Genomic DNA, 18891 nt, shown 5'->3' with positions numbered 1-18891 from the left:
GTACAAACAGCTTGGTGTGGTGTATGTGTAGTGGTTTTGTAATGCCACCTCACAGCAACTTGGTTGTGGGTTTGAATCCCACCTGGAGTTGTGTAGGGCTTGAATGATCCGTTTTCCTCCTACAGATTGTAGATCATTTTGAAATGGAAAACAAATGCACCACAAGGAGGGACATTAGTGTTTTGGTCAGCAATGGAGCCTCATAGCAAGGTTCAAATTTCTGCCAAAGTCTTTCCTCATGAATCATGAATCATTTGAAATCTTAACACTTTTGAGCAAACATAATGTACTGGAAAGTTAATTAACTTAAACAAACTCCTCAAGGTGGTAGTTAACTGTAGCCTCACAGCCAGATGGTTCCCAGTTTGGATCCTGGCTGGAGCCTTCCCATGTGGAGCCAGAGGGTTCTGGCTTTCTCCCACTGAAGCGTTGGCCATGATTTTGAACTTCCCGGACGTACTGGAAAGTACATAAACCCAAAGAAGAACACACTGAGAGTCAGCACAGTGGTGTGTAATGGTTAGCACCGCCACCTCACAGGCAGAAAGTTCACAGTTGTGGTTATTCATCCACAATTTTCAGGGTGTAACACAAAGTTTTAGTTCTGTAAAGCTTGTAAGGGGTCATAAGCGTAATGGAGTTGTGCTTCAAGTAATTGTGTGGTGTTGGCAGTGATATCCTTTCATGGGGCCAAGAACTCCTATTCACACCAACACTAACAGTATCCTGCTTTAAAACTCAATATTATAAGAACAAAAGCATCTTACTATTCAGCTTAACATCACTAACACTCAGCTTGAATTCATAAAAACACCATCATAGTACAGTGTTGGCTTGTTTTATTCTTCATGATGAAAGTGGTTCACAGGTCAATGAAAGGAACTTGCAAACACATAAGAAGTTGAGGACCATCACGTGTGTTATGCGGAGTGTGTGCATGTCGTCCTCAAGATCAATTTACACAGAATGCAGACCACATAAATAGAAGTTAAAATATTATACAACAGAGGTAATTAAATTAAACACACATCTGCACAGAGTGAATTAAATAGATGAATAAATCCATTTACAACCTTCAAAGCGATACAACATAATGGTAAAGCATTTCCACTTTTCGGCACGAGCGCATGAACAGTCAAACATAATCAGGCCATCTCCCCCTGCAGTCTAAAAAGTGGATGTACCACTTTAAAACCTTACTGTAACATAACACATAGTGTGTGCAATGCATTATGTTCCTAATTACCTGCATGAATTATTCCTGTACTGTAACTCTCCTCACAGTAACAGTTCAGAAAAACAAATCAAAAGTTGACCATTATTTTCAGGGGGAGCCAGTAGTGCAGATTCATTATGAAAGTTCAAACAACTCATGCAAGCTAAAAAGTGAAAACATTTTCCCACAATGAGATACCACCTAATCCAGTGCTAACACTGCATAATGAGTTTCCTCAAACAAATCTTCAAATACATCACAACTACAGTGTCGAATACCTCTGGTTGGAAAATGTGATGCAGCATTAAAACAACAGACAAGATCAAAACCAAGGCACTCAAAACAAAAATAAAAAAAATCAGTCAGCAGGATGCAGCGTCTTCCATTGAGACACTGCTTCTATTGAGCTTTCATTCAGTAATTTCAACATTTAAATCAGTTTCCAAACAGCGTTTTTCCCCAATATGATTGATCTCAACAGGTTCATTTAATTTGAATATAAACTGCATTCAATGAAAGAAGTGTTGTTCAAGTTCCAATGTTAACCTACTCTAAGTGCTGCTATCCTACATACAGAGCCCTGGCATCTACCTACTCTAAAAGCAAACTGTGTTGTATCAACAGATACATGTTCATTTAGTTTCTTTTCTGCAGCTTTGACTAGCTAAGCAATGTCATGTTGGGAGTTAATTGTTCGTTACATTTTGTTCTCTTTAGATTATTAGTTTTTCAAGTCATAACGTGCCGCTAGAGTTAAAGCACTGTGCAATGCTTTTCAAAATGATGGGACAATATTATCATTTAGTTTTTTTCTAAAAGCAGCAACACAAACAGCAGCCTGCTAGCACTATTAGCGTTTCTAAATGTAAACACTGGATAATTTAGCCACAAGGGAAGAAAACTAGCTCTCAGTGGCTAACACTAGTCCATCACGACATGCTTACTTTGATAGCACAAAAAAAGCAAGTTGACATGGAGGGATGAAATACACAACATTGACTTTGTTGCTTGGCTGCCCAAAGGAGCCAGGACAAGCGGAAGCTGAATGAGGCCTGTTATGACGAAGGTTATGTAGTTAGGAGACATGACCATGGCCCTACATTAAAGTTTTAGGCAAACCAAGCCACTTAAATTCTTATTTAATGCGAGACAGTGATTTTGACTCCAACGGCCCCAAAAGTGGGAAAAGTACTTTTTACTGAAAATACGATACTTCAGCAAACGCCAGTTAGCACCGCCCCATGATCTGCAAACCCTCCTTGCTTTGACAGATGCTAAACGGCTGTTGCGAAACAGCCACTGAAAACTGCAAATGGCGGTAAGCTTCAAAAGCCACCCTGATCCTAAAGAGCAGGAGGTTACAGGCACTGTCTCGACGTGGTCTGCATAGATTGCAAAGTAAAATGCACATTTAAGATCACCCAAATCCTGTATTTGTTTAATCTGCATTTGACCTGAGGTGGTGAATTTATGGCTGATTTATTACCATACATCAAATGGTGTGTTTACTGACCTCGAGTTAAAGGGTGTGGCTGAAGAGCCAGATTCATCACAGGATTATAAAGGGGCGTGAAACTGTGAAAAGGAGGAACCTCAAGACAAAAGCAAGCTCTCTACTCATAGGATTGTAAGTCTGTAAGTAAGGCGGCACTGTTCTATAAAAACAACTACCTGGGTGAGCTATCACAGATGACCTAATTGCTTACTGACACTACAATGCCAGCTACGATGCCAGACAGGCCTGACCAGGGTGCACGCCAGAAGGCAAAAAGAGTAAAGATTTGTAGCCTTAAAACACATCATAGCTTTAAATCAAAGTCGGAGGAAAGGAAATGCTGTACATGACAAGTTTCCGGAATAAATACTGTCAATGGTTCACCACAACACAAAGTCTTGAACAAGACCAGATGGAAGTTTGTTCCACTCGGGACAAGACACAGTCAATGACTTCACAGAGGAATGAGCAGCACATTTGTCTCTTCATCCTTCTCCAGGCTGCATGCAGGTTTCTCCGCTCCAAGCAGACAAAAACCAAGAGGGAGGGCGGGATGAGAGAATTTGTTTTTTGTCTTTTTTGTTTTTTTACTTTTAAAAACAATCCATGGATCTGAAGTTATAGTGGGGAATGTTGCATCATATCTGGGATGGACAGGATGTCTTGAGTCAGGAAAAGGAGGAGGAGGGAGCCGGGGAGTCAACATGAAGACAGGTCCTTATGGAGACGAGGGGGTTTGAAGTAATGGAAGGAGCGTTTCAGCGCTACAGAGACAGGGATGAGACAGAGACAAAAATAATAAAATTTAGTCAAACTTAAAGAAATTAATTCATAAGGGTGAGGGTAATTAATAATGATAAAACACATCAATAGTACATATAATGGATCAGCAAATCAGGAGCTCCAAAAAGCTTTCAGGTAAAATGAGATGGGGAAAAAAAGCAAAATATTTAACCAAAGTAAGCAGTAGTTCTAAACTGCCTCTGAACAGAAATAATGCACCTGACTCTTCCAAATATTAAAGAATACCATTTTTAAAAAACAGAATGTATTTGGAAGTATGTCAGCAAAATACAGTTTTTTTTTAGTCTGAAACACAAAGCTGCTTTCTGAAAACAGACAAACAGCTCAGATAGAAGTAGCTCAGCTCATATTCTCTAAAGCCCTAATGAGATACATCAACAATGCACCTATTGTTACCACTTTATTTATTACCACTGTATTGAATACAGGTTTAGGTCCTTTGTGAGATGGAGAACTCGATAGACAAGTTGCTCCTGGTTAGATGAACACTGAGGGAATCCTCACCAAGAAAAGCTGAGCACATACTGATTCACTAGCAGCAGCTCCGCTCACAGCCTCACCTGTCATCTTTCGCCCACCCAGGAGCATCAGAGAAAGTGCTTTATGGTTTATTAAGAGATTTACTTGTTTTTTTAATCACTGGACTTTGCTTGTTTCTAAGAAAAGTAGACGTCTTTGGATAATTTGGCTCACAGCCTTCAAAATGATGAACATTAAAGGGGTATTTTGAGGCATGCTTTGTACATTTTATTGCCTGAAATGCTCATACTACTCTATATACAAATGTAGAAAATTAAAGTGCAAAGATTGGACTGAAAAAATTTGAAGAGAATCTGGGTTTTGGCTTTCAGAGAGAGCCCTTTTTTAAAACATAATTTATAGATACAAATATCTAATTTTAATACATAATATAAACCATATGAAAGAATATTTAGAAAGGACCTAAATCTATTGGATACCTCATATCTCAGAAGATCATTCTTATCGTCTGCGAGCTGATTTAGAGTGTGCGCTCCGAGGCCTGGCAGGTGTGCCCTGAGGTTTATTAGCTGAACTCTTACTGACATTAATTTGTGATTCCTCAGTTGCTCGGCTTGTCGAGTTGGCTATCCTACGCCTCGACTCTCTACAGATTCCACTCATCCTGGTCTTGCTAGGTGGATTGTTGACATAAGGTGAAGTGGTTGCTGGGGCCCCTGTAGGTTTAGTATTCACCTGAGAAGAGACAGCATCTGGCTGAAATGTGTTCCTGCACTCAGCTGCTGTTTGAACAGAATTAGACCTGTAACTTAACTGTTTTCTTCTAACTGAATGATCTGTGTCTGGTTTTAAGTCAGGCGTTTGTTTAGTTTCACCCCATGCTTCAGATGCGTTAGGACACACACGCAAAGCTTTAGAAGAGATTAGATCATCTGTGGATGCGGTAAACAAAGAAGACTTGACCCTGGAGGATGAGGCAGGAACAACACGGGTTGTTATGAAGGTGTCCTGACGTGCAGGGACCGAAGCTCTCCGAGCTGACGCACCTTTTTTTGAAACACTGACTTGAGTTTCAGTTTTGACGGATAACTCGCTGTTAAGAGAACTGTTGGAGCTGTAACGTGTCGAGAAGTAACCAGGGCTTGAATCTGAGTTAAAAACATCACTGACACTATGACTCCTAATGAAGGTGGCGTCTCGTGGGAGACCTTTCCTTCTGATAGACTGACTGCTTGCCTGGATGGTGTCGTCGGGACAAGGACAGAGAGCGGTTCTTACGGGGCTCGTGTGGAGGCTTCTGGTCAGACTCCTCAGGTGGTGCGTGGCCATGGCCGGAACGCTGCTGCCAAGAACCGGGCTGGCTCGTGGACTGCTCCTCAGTGTGGGGCGTGCAGGACTGCTTCTAGGGCTGCGTGGGGCCCGGCCTGACTTGGCAGCCAGTTCTTTGGCGCGGGAGCGGCGGGGACTGCTGTTCAAGCTGTGGGGTGACATTGGGGCCTCCAGGTCCTCCAAGCGCTGAGTGAGAGCCAACTTCTGCTGTATGGCCATACGCAGCAGAGAATTCAGTGTCTTCTTCTCATCCTCGGCCGCTGCCAGCTGCCTCTGCATCTCATCCAACTGGGTGACATACTGGTCACACCTGAGAGATGCACACACAATGAAAAGAGCATGCACACGCACGCAGGAAGCAATTAAAGCCTAAAACACACAAAACACATGCTAAACAAGGATCATAACACCAGCTGTGGCAAAGCAGCTAAAGATTCTTTCATTGCTAAATGTAGCAGGGGTTTTAATTAATAAATTAAAATGTTACACCTATAAATAATAATCAAAAGTAAAATCACCAGTTACAAAGCAGAAATTTATGCTAAATTGTTTAATGTACTTTAATATAAAACAAAGACAGCCTGAAATTGTTTACGTTTGAGAAGTTTGTGTCCAGAGAACATTTATTTGTTAACTAGCATAAGAACTCATACTTAATAAAACAAATTTCAAGCGAATAAAAAAAGGTGCTTCAGGTTTATCATGCAGTCCCTCAAACTGTCCACTCGATGGCACCACAAATCTTAATTCCAAACAACAGGAGCATTTTAAGCTGTAATCTTTAGCCTGGTGCAACAGACTGTGGTAGTCCTTGACCACAGTCTGTTCTCCAATCCTTCTTAAGGATTATGAAATCTGGATCATAACTGTCTGGAGAGGGCCTAAACCGGTTATGCACATTCAATAAGCTTCTGTGGCAAATGCAAATATTATTAAAAATAATAATCCGTTAAATAGATTAGAAAGAAAACAAGGAACTAGAACACAAATTGTTAAGCATCAATGCCATACAAAAACACTGCTCCAAACAGTCATCCATGCCAACTGTTTCTAAGAAGAGGTTAGTGATTAGTGGTTGGAGTGCTAAGGTGTAAGTTTAACCCTTTGTAGCACCTTCCCATCCTGTCTAAAGTCCCGCCAAACTCCCGCCAACATTAGGCATCTCCGTCCCTAAGGTCACCTGGCTTGATGAGACAAATCTGTCCTTCCCTCCTCCTCCCCTGTCGGCACAGGGCAGAGCATGTGGTTCATAATCTGCACGTGAACCAGTGGATTGTCCACAGGCGTAATACGCGTGATAAGCTTATTACAAGACTGGTAACAAAAAGAAATGCCACAACAAGAGCACCATTACGAAGCAGAAAGGACACTAGCAAAGGGGGAATGTCCAATCAGAACGTCTTAACATGTTTCGCTTCAAAGGATCTTTTATTTCTTCTATGAAAATGTGCTTTTTTTCTCTCCCTCAGATGAAAAAAAAAAAAAAAAAGAGATCTTACCGACTGGCAAACATGACTCGCAGTGACGAAAAGGTAGCAGCATCCTCCTTCAAGGCTTTGAGCTCGTTCCGCAGTTTCATCATGGTCTCTGACACCATGCTCTTCTCCGTCTCATACTTGGTTTTTAAATTGGACAGAGCCAACTCTGCAGTCTGAATTGAACACAAAAGACAAGAGCTCCATCATTCACCTTTCTGAATCAGTATAAAATGAATATCATCAAGAAAGATCTGAAAGGAATGGACATAATATGCTCATAATACTTCAAACATTTTTTTTAAATGAAACAAAATCATACCAACAGAGAACCAAATCCATCATACATGTCACATTTTAGCTCTTCCATGTGACTGCACAAGGCCTGTTTGTCTTAAAAGAGAATGTCAATGAAAAAAAAACATTGCTTTGATAACCAACACAGTGTGAAAACAGGACTGTGTGTGTGTGTGTGTGTGTGTGTTTCTGTTTAAGTGCATACAGCTGAAGGCCTTATCACAACTCCCTCTCACCTTGTTGATATGTGGGACATGAATGCACTTTTCAGTGCAATAGTAACACATGTCAAACCTAGTGGGGAGGCCAATATACTCGTGGAAGCCTTGAGGAGGGAAATCACTGTAGTTGAGCACAGCCGAGCCAAACAGATTACCTTGAGTGTATAAGTGGAGGTGTGCTTGTGTGTGAATGAGAGTGCGAGATAAGGGGACGACAGAAGCAGGTCATGCAGTGCTGGAGGCACCGGACAGAGGAGAGGAAGGAGAGTTAAGCTTCTGAGAAGAGCAAAAGCACTGCACTAAAGGTGCAGGGGCATGTGAGCCCATGGACTGTCTAGACAAGACACTGACTGTATACAGTAGGTCATCTGCACTGCATGTGTCAACTCTAAGAATGGATGGTGAATGTTAATTGTCATTAATTGTCTTAATCAGTACAGAGACTTTAAAGTCAGCCTGCTAACTCATACTGCACAAAGCACTTAGACACAGCATTATATTTGAACACTTCTTCAATATTTACTTTAAGAACCTGGTATCTGCTTTAATGCATCTCTATTCTGCCTTCTTTTCTGTTCTGAGTAAGAGCAACATCCTACACTGGAATACTAACCTGTTACTAAATCAAAGCTGTGGTTAAGACAGCGTAAACATTGTGGGTTAGCCAGCGCTCACAGTGATGTACCTGTTTGTTAGCCTTGAGGACCGTCCTGAGCGTTGCTATCTGTTCTCTCTTGGTGCTGAGAAGGGACTTGAGTTTTAGCACTTCTTCCAGGAGGCTTTCAGCATCCCGCTCTGACTCTCCACTGCTGCTCAACCCGGAGTAAGGCATCGCGCCCCTCTGACGACAGAGGTCCACTGCCACCTGAGAGAGCACAAAGACAAGTAGTTTGTAACAGAACAGAAATATGGTATAGATAAACTTTGTTATGACCAATGTATGAAACCAAACAATCTCTTACAAATATTAACCTCAGATTTCTCAAACCTTTAAATGTGTTTAAAACCATGATTTTTACTCAGTAAAACCTAATGTTCAGTGTTCCAGGCACAGCTGTTTTCTAAAAGGATTCTCTGTAGTGAAAGGCCCAACTTTTGACCCTTGATAATCCAATCCATTCAAACTAACACACAAACACACGTGTCTACAAGGTCCACTCAGGTGTTGGATTTGAGCAGACACGGGAGCTATTCAAGTCCATTAAAGAGTCTGAGCTGTGCATTAGCTTCATCCGGAAATTTGTGAAGGAGGAATGAAGCCTTCAACTAAAAACGAAGCCCAGGGTGTCAGCACGGTCACAGTCAAATGACAATCTTTATTTGTTACATTTTCAGTTCAACAGAAATCAAGCTGTAAGCACTCAAATCAATGTCTGACAAACTGTGAGTGATACAAAAAAAATGCTGCCTTACCCGGAGGTGTTTTATCTGGCAGCGGATGACAGCAACCAAGTTGCGAACATTAGAGGGGTCCCTGAAATCCAGGGTGGGTGATCCAGGGCAGCTTGGAGATTCTGTGCTGGTTCCTGCACTGTCCACCTCACCCATAAACTGCAGCGCTGCAGCTTTAGAGTTGAACATCTCATTGGCTTTTGGCTTCTTCTGGGCGCTGTGCTGAGGGTATACGTAGTGAGATCTTCGAGCACTACCTCCTCCACCACTTGCCCTGGCACCATCACGGTAATAGTCCAGGGTGACTCGTTTGGGTGTCAGATTGTTGCACACACAGATGTGGTGATAGAGGTTGGACAGCTCCTCAGAGAAGGCCAGCAGCTCCTCCTGGGCAACACTCAAGTGCCCCTCTGAATCAATTGCCACTTTCCGTGTGGCTCCGATCTCCTTCTCCAGGTCTCCGATGCGCTCCTGGTCCTGCTTGCTGGACTTGATGCACTGACGGATCTTGTCGGCCAACTCCTGGGCCTCTGCCCTCCAACGATCCTTCTCCTGCTTGTATCGCTGCTCCAGGGTGTTGTATCTCGTTCCTGCTTGCGACAATTCATCTCGCAGCTTCAGAAGCTCCTCGCTGGCTGAACGCATGCGCGCCTCCAGCACCTCCTTGCTCTTGGTGTCGACCTCATAGTCAAAGCCTGCATTGTCTCCATTCTCCGTCTCGTCATCATCCCTGTCGTCTGCCTCTTGGTTGTGTTGCTGGCTTCTCTGCACAGTTTCTAGTTGCTGGGTGAGAGATCCAACCTTGTCCTCCTGCTGGCTGAGTGCCTGTTTGGACATTACAAGCTGCATCTGCAGTTCCTCTACCTTGCTTGTCAGACCGGACTTTTCGCGTTCCGCCTGTTTAGGCACAAATAAACAGATGAAAATATTGCAAGAAATAAAAACACTTTTTAATTTTGATGAAACTACTTAAAAAGTCCACCAGTTAAATAAAGAATCCATTAAAAATCTAGGCTAGCCCAACACTCAGTATTGATCATTTTCATAAAACAAAAAGGACAGCTTCCTGTGACAAAAAAAGCCAGTTTTATATTTTATAAATTTTTTATGGGGATGACCCCTTTCAGCTCCAGACTCCCAACATCTGTTGGGTAGAAGCTTGTTCACCCAACCCCCGATCAAAGTGCATCATAAATAATAGATTGACTCCAGACAGAGAGGAATGGCAGTTCAAGACATTTTTAATTTTCTTAAATATACTTGACTTGAGAAAGATAACTGTATCAGGTGGGAGTTGACTACATTTCCTAGTGAAGTATAAGATGCAATGTGGTGTCAGGTGTTGTTTTTTTTATTAATAAGACAGGCACACTCCAACATGCAGCGGATGTGGTCTAAAGCAGGAAGGAACAGATACATCAAAGACATACACCAGTTTCAACACCCAAACCAACCTGTATGACAACCTTCCAACTTTGTTTAATAAAAGGGTGGACTATTTAAATAGCTGTATAAATATAAATGCAGTTTACTGAAAAATGTAATGAAAAATACACTGTGTTCTTTCAAGTGTTTGCGTAAGTGAAGAGGCTATCATTGTGTTCTAATAAAATGCCATTAGAGTTATGTCATTTATTACATGACCTATGATGAATTATAATTCTGCTACTCTGCTGGTAAAATGTAAAAGTAGGATCTCTTCACCTCCCACTTTGGCTAAAATATCTGCCATCAAAAATGAACCTGCTTGAACTATGAAACTTAAAACGCATGAACATATTTTTAAACTGCACAAGTCTTCTGTAAAGTTTGAGTAGTGTTATATGTGAAAAATGTGCTGGGCCTGAAATATTGATCTAAGTTGCAGTTATAACTAATAACTTATTTTTAATGGAATGATTTTTTGCTTCTTTTTTTTTCCACTCAAACTGTAATCGAGACTTCCTATAAGAGAGCAGACTGCCAAGAAACTTGCTGAGAAACTCCAGAAAACAAGGATACAAAAGCTTTTGGTGTTTCCACATAAGCACACAATTCCTGAAATGTTTGGGGATGAGCTGCATGTGAATGAAAACGGCCACATTTTTCACTCCGACTCTACAAAGAATTTTGTAGCCAACCCAAATTTTCCCCAATACGTTGTGGGATGAGCCAATGTGAGAACACAGCAGGTTAGATTCAGTCAGATTCACAGTGAGGGAGCTGGAGGGGATGATTACATTTATACTTTGCGATCGGTGCAATCTCTGTGCACGTGATGAAACGGCTTCATTATGTTTATTGTTCCCCGGTATGTTCTTTTCTGATCTTATGTTGATGTGAATATGTCAAACTATACCTCACATTCATATAAAGGAGAAACATAGGGGCATGTGTGAACAAGCATTACAGGATGTTTCTCAGGGGCAGCTTACATGAACATTTTCTAGACATTTCAAAAGAGTTCATACGTTAAAATAGTTTAGTCATTTTTGAACCTGTTAAAGAAGGTCCTGTTGTTTCTTACCTGTAGGAGTTGTTGCTTTAGTTTCTGACTGTCTGAAAAGTGCAGCTCACTAAGCAGGTCCGACACCAGCCCGGAGGCTGGAGCACGCAGAAACACGTCACTGTTGCGTGGAGTGGAGAAGCGATGGATGAGGCCGTTACTTTTTGAGCCCCCCAAGTGAGGAGGGTGAGCAGAACCGGGAGCAGACCCAGGACCATTATTAATGCCACTGTCCTGGTCCTCTCCCTCACCTTCTCCCTCTCCCCCCTGGCCCTCCTCCTGGCTGTCATCCAGCTGCTCAAGGTGGAGTTCCAGGTTCCCCACAGAATCAAAGGGGTTTAGGGTCAGGGCAGAGAGTTCCCTTCGTAGATTGTTCTTCTGCTCCCTCTCCTCCTTCAGGGCTTCCAGGGCCTCATCCAGCTGCCTCTCTGCTATCTCCCTGAGCCTCTCCGCCTCCTCCATCTGACCACGCAGCTCCTCTTGCTCCTCGTTCTTCTGCGTCAGTTCCAACTTTATTGATTCAAACTCAACCTGGAATGAGACATGGAGCGCAAACAGACGTCTGTGATTAGAGGTTTTTCTATGTTGCTGTGTGCCAACATATGGGTGCACATTCTCGCCCCAACATGCAAATATATCTATAACCACATTCAGCACAATAGTGTTACAGTCACACACGCAGATGGCTTCATGATGGTGAACAGCAGTTCTCATTTCTATTACAGATAGAAATGTCCATTTAACTCCACTGGGCTTGAGTTTAATTCAATTAGATTTTTAACATTTGACACTGCCATGCAGTTGGCTCATTTACTTGTAACTTGTCAAACCATTTTTTTCCCCATAACTACATAGTATAACAACCCACATAAATACTGTAAATCCTTTATATTGCAGAACACTTTCACAGAGTCTTCCCAGTCTGTGTGCTGGGTAAATGTTAAAAACTGCAGTCATACTGGGAATTCACTGACAAGTGAATAAGTACTCAAGATTAAAAGAGCTGTTGTCCATGGATGTGGCAGGGACATCGTTTTCCATAAACAACAACATGAATCATCTAGAAACTGGCTAGGCCAGTCTCTTAAGCTTTGGCCTATTCGTATCTCGGTGGTGAAGTTATGTCAACAGACATGTGAGGGAGATTAGTTGTTGTTGCATGCCAAGCAGTTTTGCACTCATGCAGGAAAAGAACGAATGCAAACATGCATGATCAGATGCACTACAAGAATGATAAGATAATAGCGTGTTTACAACACCCACCTGTATTTCATAATCAATAATAGTATGAGGACAAATGTATAGAATATTAGAATGGAATTGTTATGATTTTATTAATAGAGATATTTCAAAAATAAAAGTATTTTTACATGTATGTGTACATGCATTCATCCACCCATCATTTTCTTATCAAAGAAAGAAGGTAAAAATTAAAAACATAGTTGTAGTTTGAGTATTAACTTACCTGGTTTTCCTTGAGCACAGACACCTGTTTTTGCAGAGATATATTTTCCTCCTCCAGCTCAGCATTGTCCTGCAACTGGCGCATCTCACGTACTTTAAATTCCTTCATCTCATCCCTCATATGACCTTTTTCTGCATCCAGACACTCACACTCCTGTGGGAAAAAAACCCATTGTCATATCAGTGCAAAGATCAAGTTTTAAAATGCACAATTCATATTTTTGTGTCATGTACACATTGGGGCCAAAGTAGCCCAGTCTGTAGGGACCTGGTTTGGGAACCCGAGTACTGTAGAGGTACCCTTGACCAAACAGCCAACAGCTCTGACGCGCTCCCTGTGTAGCAGCCCCGCTCCCTGACGAAGGCCACAAACCGAAACGCATCAGTCTAATTTGTTAATAAAGTTGATCTTCATACTACAAGTGTTGGAGCTTTTTGACCTCTAGCAGGCCCACTCTGACATCTCTCCATTAATGCATGGCCATAGAATCAGTATTTCAGGCCTATGTGTCCAAGTAGCATGTTTCTCAATAACAGATTGTAACCCAGAATTTCCCCTCAAGGATTAATAATTTATTAAAATCACTATTGGTTCAGGTTTCCATCCAATGTATGAACAAAGGGGAGCTGATAGAACAAGAGGATGAAGGTGTACTGAGGGAATGGCCCTAACCTTTTTTAGCTGGGTGGAGAACACCCCCAGTCTATCGATCTCTGCGTGAGCATTGCCAAGAGCAAGGCGTGCTTGCTTGAGCTCCGCCTGGACTTCCTCTATGCGGGTTGCCATGGCAGCCTCCTTAGTGGCAGTCTCCTGCAGCAAATTCTCCTCCCGGCACTCTCCATCCGCAGCTGCACGCTTTTGGCTGCTCACAGAATCTGCAAATGCCTTTTAAAAAAAACAAAAAGGGGGTCAGACAGGGTGAGAGTTGATCTATCTAACACCAAAGGATGGAAAACATAGGAGATAACATAGGAAGCCTTGTGGTGCTGAAAGACAGTTATATTGGTGATTTAATATTTATAAGAAGAAAAAAATGTAGACATCTCTAACAAAGAAACGGAACTGACAACCATCGCATTAAAAAACGAGATACCTTGGATATTAAAAGCAACTTTCACTCAGTTTCCTGCTGTATTTGTATCTTGTCTATGCCATTATATAGATATGACACAGTCATACCAGGCATATTTTAACAGCTGGCCAGATTCAGTAACCTTAACACATTACTTTATGCGTCACTGATTTCTGATGAAAGACCTACAACATTCTAATAAACATGCTCTACTAAACATCCTGATGTGCTTATATAATGATGCTAATTCAAAACACGAGTCCGCTCTACTTTATCAAAGCCTGGGTAGGTACCGCCAAGAAATTAGGTTTATGCAGATTATGAATTGCTGACATTCTGTACCACTATGTCCCTTCAGGGACATAAAGAGCTTTGCTAGACATGCGGTTACAAAACATCAGCATGGACCGATATTAGTGTAACTCTGGCACGTATTTTTTGGCTAAATACCAAACTCCTTGTAGGCAGTTTCTCTCGATTTGGACAGGTGGGTTGAATAATTGCAAAACCAAAAATCTGTCTACTTGAGAGGATGGAATTTTATGGGATTTTCTTCTTACATAAATCGGTTTTAGAAAGCCTGTTTCAGCAATACTAAACACATTCAGGCCTATCTGGTGCTTTGTTTCAAATGTACAACATCAACCAATCACACACCAGCCATCGAAGACTATTTTAATGAAATAAGTTGAAAGTGTAAAGTTTTTTTAAGAACAAAGGCTAAGGGCACAGATGGCCCAGCGGTTAGATCGCACCCCATGTACAGAGATTTTTGTCCTCTAAGCTTGTTACTCCTCACTCTCTCTCCGTCTCTCTCTCTCCTTGATTTCCTACTCTGCCCTCTCCAAATAAAGGCAAAAATAATCCCCAAAAAAGTTCTAAACAAATAGAAAAATAACAAAAGGTTATTACAAGCATCTGTTACAGTTTTAATTCTGTAAAAGCATGGATTATGTGTTAATCTGATTTTTGACATATTGTTTTAATCTTTTTATCTTGATTATCTGGTGCTAACCCAATTCAATCCTATGGCTTTGCAGTTATATATCAAAACCAGTGAAGACGAATGTAGAGTATTTGATACATCAAAAACACCGGATATGTTGACAAATTGGCTGTGGAGATTGTATTTATCACAAAAACAGTCTTCTCCTTCTAATGCCGTCAGCATCAGATGACACGAAAGCAGAACTGACTCATCATCAGAGACTCAATCCTTTTCATTGACAAAATAATATGAGGGCACACCTGGGGCAGAGCTGTATTTCTGGCAGAAAATGATTGTTTGTGAACAATGAAATTCAGGTCACAGCTCACTGGTACATATTGGGACACATTAACGAGGTATCTTTTCAGAAGCTTGTATACACTGACAGGAAGCACCTTAGATGTTTAATGTTTTTTTAAGCAATGATTGACAAGCTACATCTCAGATTTAAGTAACTAAACTTTGACTGTATTTTGTCAACAGTGTCATGAGAAAACTAATATTTCTACACTAGTATTTTTTAAATTTATAATTCAGGTATAACAATTAAAAGGCATGATATAACTAACATTGTTTTGTTTTTTTATAACTTAATGCTGTAGGCTTTTATTCCTCACAAATAAATAGATACACTTTAAGGAGGAAAATATTCTTCCAGAAATATTCTTTGAAAACTGACTAAGCAAGCTGGTTTAGGTCTAACTAATCAAAGATTAAAAATAAGAAAATACATTATTAAAATGATAATTTGTCATTCAAGGCAGTGATTTTGATATTTACTGTAATGATTTTCTCAGTTTCTACTGTTACTTCAATACACAAGATTCAGTTTGATAGAAAGACAGGCAAGAGTATTTAAGAAGACCTGAAATCTAATAAGTACTGAACAAAAAAAAAAAAGTGTATTAGTAATTAAGTATAACAAGAAGGCCTCAGGTGTTTCTACCTCTCTGAGCTGCTGAAGCTCAACTTTCAGGATTTCATGCTCCTCTTCCAGCTGCCTGTGTTTCTTCTTGAGGGCAGCACTTTCCTCCAGCACTACAAGGCCATAGCGGGCTGCCTGTAGCTTCTCCTCTGTGGCCTCCTGGAGCTCCAGAGTCAGCCTCGCCACCTCACACCTCATGTCTCCGCTCCCCATTTCTGCCTCCGCTTCTCCCTCTGCTGCTACTTGACCTGCTGGGTCTGCATCTGCCTCCAGCATCCTTGCTTGGCCTCCCACTGGTATGCCAATGCTCTACTGGGACACCTGCCTCCTTCACTCCCCCAGTCTCATTACTCCAGACTACAAAAGGCAAAGCACAAAGACGGAGGTTATGTAAAGTACTAAGAACATTGGTATGAGTAGGAAAGGGGTTTTGTTTAAACCATACTGTATTAACAATTGAGCAAACAGCAAATAAAAAGACCAACGTTGGGCTTGGTTGAGTAAGAGAACACTTCCACTCAAAAGGTACAATGGTAAAAAGAAAAAAAAGAAAAGCAAAGTACACAACATTAGGGTTTTTTCTTTCCAATTGCTATTTTAATGTCCTTCCCCAAACACAAATATTTGTCTTAGTTATCCATGGGTTTTTAATACAGCCTTGTTGCCTTTAGATTTGATGTATTTAAACGGACCGATGGATCATTTATATTTTGCAGCACACTGGACTACATCTTCTCAATATCGTGAGTCATGACTGATTTCATTCTACGTGTATGGGTCAATAAAAAATAGAAAAACATTAAGTTACTTCACTTAAGTAAAGCATTTAAATCAGTACTTTTTTATCAAAACTTTTGATCAAAAAATGTTGCACAAGTATCAAAACTTCTTGACAAAAGAATATGTGTACTTTTTTCATCTATGCCAAATAAATGGCCCCTAGACAATTCAGACTATAAACCATCTATTCATGCTAAAGTTTGAATAGTGTATAATCCATGAACACCTTTAAGCCATGTCAACTATATAATACAATGTATTTACAATATAAAGACAACTTTAATGCTAAATGGCATCTTCTAATAAGGCTCTTAGAAGCTAATTGTATTTAGGATAGGATAGGATAGGATAATACTTTATTGATCCCCAGAGGGGAAATTCGGGCGTTACAGCAGCACAGACAAGAAAGCTCAAAATACACATTAAACAGAATAGATAAGATAAATAAAAATAAAAACAGGGGGTATATACAGTACAAAAAGAATGATGAAGTTAACTGGTGGGGAATTGAGAATTGAGACAGTATTTGCAGAGAATGACAAGATAAAGTGATAAAGTGACTTGGTATGATAAAATAGCAGCAAGTTATGTAAAACAGCAGAGAAGAGAGGCAGTGTTGTACCACAGTAATGCAGAGTGCAGTTATATAATATAATGTAGTATAATATAATATAATATACTATAATATAATATAATATAGTGCAATATGAACAATATAGTGTAATATAATGAAATGTTATATGATATAGACCAGGGATGGGCAACTTTGGTGACAGCAAGGGCCACATTCATTTAATTCTCACCGCCAGAGGGGCCAAATTAAACGATTATAGTCAATTATGTCTCAAATTTAACTCAACATATACCAGTGATCAAATATTATTATGGACATATTTCTGGTTCTCATGATTTCATGGCAGATTTTGTCATGTTTCCAATTAATTGATGTGTAAAAAATTAACCTGAGGGCCACGTTGAGGGTTGATGGGGGCCGCATGTAGACACTGCCATGCAGTTGGCCCACCCCTGATATATACTAATATAATAAAAATATATAGAATGTACAGGATATATGTATATATATATTGATGCTAACTAATAATAACAATAATAATGCAGTATAATAATACAATGTTAGTAATGATAATACAGAAGCAGGTGTTTTATGGGGGTGAAGTTTTGTGTCAAAGATCATCAGTTGCGATTAAAAAGATAATTTAAAAATACTTTTTTAACCTACTGCAATTGCACTTTATAAGGACTCGCCTTTAAGTAAGGACAGAAGACATTTAAACTTTTAAACTTGAGCCTGAGCTGCTTATGTTAAATATCAAACTGTATTGTGGGCTCATGTTTTTTTTTGTGTGTGTGTATGGGTGGGATGTGCATATATATATGTGTTGTGTTGTGTGTTTGTATGTATGCTGGCTGCTGGAACACCTAAATTTCCCAGCTGGGATGAATAAAGTATATCTTATCTTATTACTATTAAAGTATAATGTAAGGCAGGCCTGACCTTCCACAGACCTTAATGCTCTTCAGCATCACTAGATGAAGTAACTAAGAGATATGCCAGCTGTTAGAAATGTGGCATACCCCCACTGTCCTCTATTCAAGCATGCTAACAATACTGGGTCGACCAGGGTGGGGCAGAGGTCCCCCCCCCACCCCACACACTTCCTTATGTCTCCTTCTTTTAACCCACCATCCTCCGGTTATCCGGTGTCCAGTGATGTAGCAGCAAGTGAGAAATCTGTTTCCTCTGCAGACAAAGTTATCAAAGCATCACTAAAGGATGAATTAAAGAGTTAACCTTGAGTATTTTTTTGGCAGCTTCCCGTGTTTAAAGAATAACTTGAGGTTGGTGATTCTAGCAGGTGGATATATTCTGACATGGGGACAAAACCGGACACGACACCGGCACTGTGTGTGAACAGGACATGGCCGGACAGCTAGCTTAATTTTTTTATTTTTTTTTAGCCTTATGTAGGAAGCGATTTAAACCACAAAAGCCTGAAGAAGCGTCGAGTTGAAGAAATGTAACAACGCTAGCTTTGTAATTAGCTTCATTTACAGAGGCTTAGCGGGACAGACGGCATCGTTTTACTCGACATACGGGGTTTTTTTTGTTTCTTCCTCCGTCGTATGCTAATTAGCAAAAGCGCTCGATTAGCCACCTTAGCTACTCACCCTTCTGGTTTCGTTTTCCAAAAATAAAAAAAAGATGGGAGATCTCCAGCGGCAAGAGAAACAAGTGCAGAGTGTTAGGGAACTGTCAGAGGCGAAACGATAGTAGCCCAGGAGGTACCAGCCCAGGTTGCTGAACAGCCGCTTTCCCCTTCCTCCTCCCTCCGGGTTCTCTGGTTTCAGTGACGTCAGCGTCAAAAGCGCGCCGAAAAAAAAAAAAACGTGACAGCACGTTCACCCCCTCTGGCTAGTCAACGGCGCACTGCAACTACACCGATAA

General features: G+C 40.8%; 1 protein-coding gene across 2 annotated transcripts; it reads right to left on the bottom strand.

The window, feature by feature from the left end:
• Positions 1 to 822: 822 nt before the first annotated feature.
• On the bottom strand, positions 823 to 18772 carry zgc:162200 (uncharacterized protein LOC558638 homolog). Of its 2 annotated transcripts, XM_020637754.3 has the most exons (10): positions 18615 to 18771; positions 15666 to 16001; positions 13332 to 13544; positions 12660 to 12812; positions 11216 to 11725; positions 8731 to 9606; positions 8003 to 8182; positions 6824 to 6975; positions 5274 to 5634; positions 823 to 3475 (listed from the first exon to the last, which is right to left on the bottom strand). In XM_020637754.3, exons 2-10 carry the CDS (start codon positions 15918 to 15920, stop codon positions 3470 to 3472), a joined length of 2706 nt encoding a protein of 901 aa, XP_020493410.1. In that variant the 5' UTR covers positions 15921 to 16001; positions 18615 to 18771; the 3' UTR covers positions 823 to 3469. The 2 variants fall into 2 exon arrangements, with proteins under 2 accessions (XP_020493410.1, XP_065817519.1); XM_065961447.1 differs by lacking the exon at positions 5274 to 5634 and having other exon boundaries at positions 18615 to 18772.
• Between the last annotated feature and the right edge of the window lie 119 nt (positions 18773 to 18891).

The sequence above is a fragment of the Labrus bergylta genome, chromosome 12, assembly GCF_963930695.1.
Source record: "Labrus bergylta chromosome 12, fLabBer1.1, whole genome shotgun sequence".
In the NCBI taxonomy this organism is placed as follows: domain Eukaryota; kingdom Metazoa; phylum Chordata; class Actinopteri; order Labriformes; family Labridae; genus Labrus; species Labrus bergylta.
This window is presented reverse-complemented; position numbering and strand designations above follow the sequence as displayed.

What these genes read in the sequence shown, in the direction of transcription:
- zgc:162200 (XM_020637754.3), bottom strand. Translation starts at nt 15,920, where the DNA reads ATGCTGGAGGCAGATGCAGACCCAGCAGGTCAAGTAGCAGCAGAGGGA. An exon ending in CTGTGCTCAAGGAAAACCAG is followed by an intron (nt 11,726 to 12,659) that starts GTAAGTTAATAC and finishes GTCTCATTCCAG; the next exon opens with GTTGAGTTTGAATCAATAAA. An exon ending in CGAGTCATGTTTGCCAGTCG is followed by an intron (nt 5,635 to 6,823) that starts GTAAGATCTCTT and finishes TGCATCTCTCAG; the next exon opens with GTGTGACCAGTATGTCACCC.